Source organism: Myotis davidii, unplaced genomic scaffold (assembly GCF_000327345.1).
Source record: "Myotis davidii unplaced genomic scaffold, ASM32734v1 scaffold6023, whole genome shotgun sequence".
Classification (NCBI taxonomy): domain Eukaryota; kingdom Metazoa; phylum Chordata; class Mammalia; order Chiroptera; family Vespertilionidae; genus Myotis; species Myotis davidii.
Window position 1 is genome coordinate 10941 of NW_006294281.1, and position 4773 is coordinate 15713.

Consider the following 4773-nt stretch of genomic DNA (forward strand, 5'->3'; position numbering starts at 1 on the left):
TTTCCCTGGAGGACCAGACCCAGGACCTGGAGCTGGTGGAGACCAGGCCTGCGGGGGACGGCACCTTCCAGAAGTGGGCAGCCGTGGGGGTGCCCACTGGAGAGGAGCAGAGATACACGTGCCATGTGCAGCACGAGGGGCTGCCCGCGCCCCTGACCCTGAGATGGGGTGAGGAGGGGCCGTGGGCACAGAGCCTCTTCTCAGGGCAGCAGGGACCCTGGGGGACCTCAGGGGGGTCGGGGCTGAGGCCTGGGGTCAGGGCCCTCACCCTCCCTTCCCTTCTCCTCCCAGAGCCGCCTTCTCACACCTTCTTCATCATCATCATGGGCATCGCGGGGGTCCTGGTACTCCTGGGAGCTGTGGCTACAGCTGTGATGTGGGGGAGGAGGAGGCACTCAGGTGGGCAGGTGTGAGGTCTGAGTGTCTGTCCCCCTGGGGGTTCAAGCCCAGGTAGACGTGTGTCCCGCGTCATTCATGGGAAGCCCCATCCCCACGGTGTGATGGCCAGTGTGGGGCTCTGTGCTCACACTTACTCTAATGAGGCCCGTGGGAAAATGAGGGACCCACTTATCACCTGTTGATGCTGGTGGTGGGGACCCCGTTCCCAGCAGCCCCACATGAGAGGGCAGGTCCCTGCTGAGCACAGACCTCCAGGAGGGCGGTGGGCCTAGTCCCCACACATGCATTTCCCTCAGGTTTACTGATCCTGCCCTGGGTCTACAGGGTTCTGGAAACTTCTCTGGGGCCCAGCGCTAGGGCTTCCTTTAGAACCCTGTGGCCCTGCCTCCTCCCTGGTATCTCATGGGATGTTTTCTTCCCGCAGGTGGGGAAGGAATGAGCTATGCTCAGGCTGCCAGTGAGTATGGGGGGTGACCCCTGAGATCCTGTGACAGTGCAGACGGGAGCCATGCCCCACCCCATAGTTCCTCCTAGTCTCCTGCCCTGGGGCTCTGACCCCATCCTGTTGTGTGTCCCCCAGGCAGTGACAGCTCCCAGGGCTCTGATGTGTCTCTCTAGAGGTGAGACCCTGCCATGGGGAGGGATGGGCAGAGGGAGGACTGGGTGGTGGGGAGTCAGAGGGACACTGTGAGCATGAAGTGGACTCTGAGAATGTCACCAGTTACAGCCACTGACCTGACTCTGTTCATGATGCTTGTCCTCCACAGCGTGAGGCAGCTGCCTTGTGGGGACCGAGTGATGGAGGATGTATTCATGCTTCCACTTCCTGACTCAAGAACCTCTGATTGGGTGGCTGGCCGAGCCCTGCTCCCCATGCTTTCCTGTCAGCAGAGGTGGGGCTGGGCCCTCCCCATCCCTGCCTTTACTGCCTGGGGCTGTGAGCTGCAACTTCCTGCTCCGTCTTGAAATGAGACTGTGGATTGACCTGGCTTTTTATTTTTTATTTTTTATTTATTTTTTATATTTTATTGATTTTTTACAGAGAGGAAGGGAGAAGGAGAGGGAGATAGAAACATCAATGAGGAGAGAGATTCATTGATCGGTTGCCTCCTGCACGCCCCTACCGGGGATCAAGCCTGTAACCCAGGCACGTGCCCTGACTGGGAAGCGAACCCAAGACCTCTTGGTCCATGGGGCAGCGCTCAACCCACTGAGCCACCACAGCCGGGCTGACCTGGTGTTTTAATTCTTGCCGTGACTGGTAGAACTACCATATGACCCAGCAAGTCCACTTTTGAGGATATACTTGAAAGAAATTAAATTATATCTTGAAGAGCTATCTACACCCTCATGTCCATTGCAGCATTATTTACAAGTAGAGGCCTGGTGTACGAAATTCATGCACTTGGGCGGGGGGGTCCCTCATCTCTGGGACCTTTCACAGTCTGGAAGCACTTGGGGGATATCTGACTAATGGCTTAGGCCCGCTCCCCCTGTGCCTAAGTCCGACATCCTTAGCGCTGCTGTGGAGGTGGGAGAGGGTACTATCACCACCTCTGTGCTTGCCAGCTGTGAGCCCGAATTCTGACTTAGCGGTGCTCCCCCTGTGGGAGCGCACTGACCACCAGAGGGCAGCCCCTGCATTGAGCGTCTGCCCCCTGGTGGCCAGTGCCCGTCATAGGGACCAGTAGTTCTACTGTTTGGTTGATTTGCATACTAGCATTTTATTATATAGGATGGCAAACACATGGAAACAGCCTAAGTAATGATGACTATAGTAGACTCAATAATACATATTGTAGACTTGAAATTTGCTAAGAGAAACCCTCACCCTTTGAAGTAGCATGGATGGACCTGGAGAGTATTATGCTAAATGAAACAAGCCAGGCACAGAAACACAAACCCCATATGATGTCACTTTATGTAAATGAACTGAGTAAACTGATAAAATACAAACAAAGATGTGGATACATGGAGAGGACTGACAGATCTCAGAGGGGAAGGAAGAGGGGGAACAGGAGAAAGAAGGTGAAGAGATTGGCCAAAGGATATACACACATCACAGCCCATGGTCATAGCCAACACTGTGGTGATGGCCAGAGGGGATGGGAGTGGAGGCTGGAAGGAGGTGGGTAACGGTAGGGAAAATGGGGACATCTGTAATGGTGTCAATAATAACAATGAAGTAAAAAAATTGCTAAGAGTAGATCTTAAAAGTTCTCACAGCCACACCAGTGGTGACTAAGTGATGGGATGCATATGTTAACTACTCATCGTGGTCATCAATTCACAATATACTCATATATCAAGTCATTACACAATGTTCAATATGTCCATGACACCCCGATACATCTGGAGGGGAAATAATATGGAACCAACACAAACCAAAGGAAAAAACAGGCAAGTAGGAAGAGCATGCAAGATGCTGTCAGAAGTGTGTAGACGTGTGACACAATGTCCATGATACCTTGACTCGGGAGCCCCTGCAGTCCCCTCAGCCCCGCCCTCAATTCCTACCTAGACCCCGACCCTGACCCAGGCTCATCGCTGCCAGGGCCACCGCAGCAGGCCATGGCGGGTTGCCTCAGAGCCGCGGATGGAGGGACTGGTCGGTCCCAGGAGGGACAGTCGGGCGGCCCGGAGCCCAGAAAGGAGGCTGCATATCTCACAGCAGCTCTGTGGGTCTGAGTCCTGGATGGGTCCTTCCTGCCGCCTCCTCCGGGAAGGCTTCATGGGTCAGCCATGCACCCCGAGCGTTGTGTCCCCAGAGGGTGGCGGGTTCTGGGAGCTGCGTGCGCTGTGCTGTCTCCATGGACATGCAGGAGACACGGCCTGCGCTGAGCGATGGGGAGTCCCAGAGACACGGTCAGGTGACTGAGAGCAGGAGCCTCTCCATGTGGAGGGGGAAGAGGTTTCTCTCACAAACAGAGTCACCTCCTCACCAAGTCGCCATGCGCCTGGGAGCTGCCCTGCTCTCAGTCTCACAGCTGGAGGCCTGGTGGAGGGGACACAGCTTGAGAAATCCAGGAAAGGTGGGCTGGGCCCTCCACCCTCCCCATCACTCTCCTTACTCCCTGGTGCTCTGACCTACAAGATCTTTCTCCCATATGGAAATGAGACTCTGATGTGACTTTGTTCATTGCTTGGCATGAAGCGTTGATGGGTTCATTAAAGGAGAAGATCCTCAAGTTTGAGAGGAAAGGAATGGAAGCCCTGAGAACTTTGCAGGTCCCGTGTGTTAGCAGTGCTGCGCCTGTTCCAGAGGGGACGGGAGGGGCTGTGAGGACTTAGCGTGTCCGGGGCCTGTGCCTGGTCAGTGCTCAATGCATCATGAGCTTTGATGTGGTCACTCCCTGGCCGGGTCACCTCTCTGCTCCTCTGACCTTGTCCCTCAGTAGAACCCTGTCCCACCAGGAACTGTGGTCACAGGGGCTCACATCCCCCCAGCCTTGTCACGTGTCCTAATGCAGCGCTTCGCCTGGACCCTGGACAGCGAGGTCTTCCCAGGGCAGGTCCGTCTGGGCTCAGGCCTGGGTCCCCGGCTCCGCCCTCATATCCTGGCTGTTTGTGGTTTGTTTGCTTTGGTAGATATTATGCTTGTTCCTGTTTTCATGGGTGAATTTTGGTCTCATTCTCTGGGCATCCCCCCGTGTGACAGCACAGGGTCAATGTTCCCCGTCGTTGTCCCACAGGCCCAAGGCTCCCTGCACACAGGACCCCGCAGTGTGGAGAGATGGGTGTTCAGGCTCCTCCTGCTCTTGCCTCCTTCTAGGGCCCTGTTTTCCCCTGTCAGCCCCTCCCTGCTGCTCCTGAGGGGTCCTAGAACTCCTGGATTTTTGAAATCACAGTTGAGATGAGAAATATGTAGACATCATCAATACTGATCCTTATTTGGGAATCATTTCGTCAATACCATTTATCATATAAAATCCACAACAATCAATGTGAAACAAATGCTGCCCTGGGAGATGTTCAAGTCAATTCCTAATCTAAGGAGGGTAATAAAGTTACATGAAATTATTGAGGAAATACGTTTCCCTTTGAGCAGTGCAGCTGTTGAAAGATGTCTCTCTCTCTCTCTCTCTCTCTCTCTCTCTTTAAAAGGAATATTGCAGATGTTATGTAAACTTGATCTCAGTGTGCATATGAGCAAGTCCCGCCTTCCATTGGCACATGTCTGATGTTGGACTTGGGTAGCATCACTCCTGCGTGAGTGGAGAGTTTATTTTCTGGAGGAAGATAAACACACAGGAGAATGAAGAGCTGTTTTACCCATTTTCTGTATGTTTATTCCATTCCTATTTCTGTGAGATTCGGTCATGTTACAGAGAATATCAGGTAGGAACTGGGTTTTCAGCGAGTTGCTTCTTACAC

At 53.7% G+C, this 4773-nt stretch overlaps 1 protein-coding gene across 1 annotated transcript; it reads left to right on the forward strand.

The window, feature by feature from the left end:
• Positions 1–2: 2 nt before the first annotated feature.
• Positions 3–1384, forward strand: LOC107183862 (patr class I histocompatibility antigen, A-126 alpha chain-like; the record flags this gene model as incomplete). The annotated part of the gene is made up of 3 exons (XM_015566926.1): positions 3–168; positions 292–399; positions 1167–1384. Coding segments are annotated over 3 exons (279 nt in total), but the record flags the coding sequence as incomplete, so codon positions are not given.
• Between the last annotated feature and the right edge of the window lie 3389 nt (positions 1385–4773).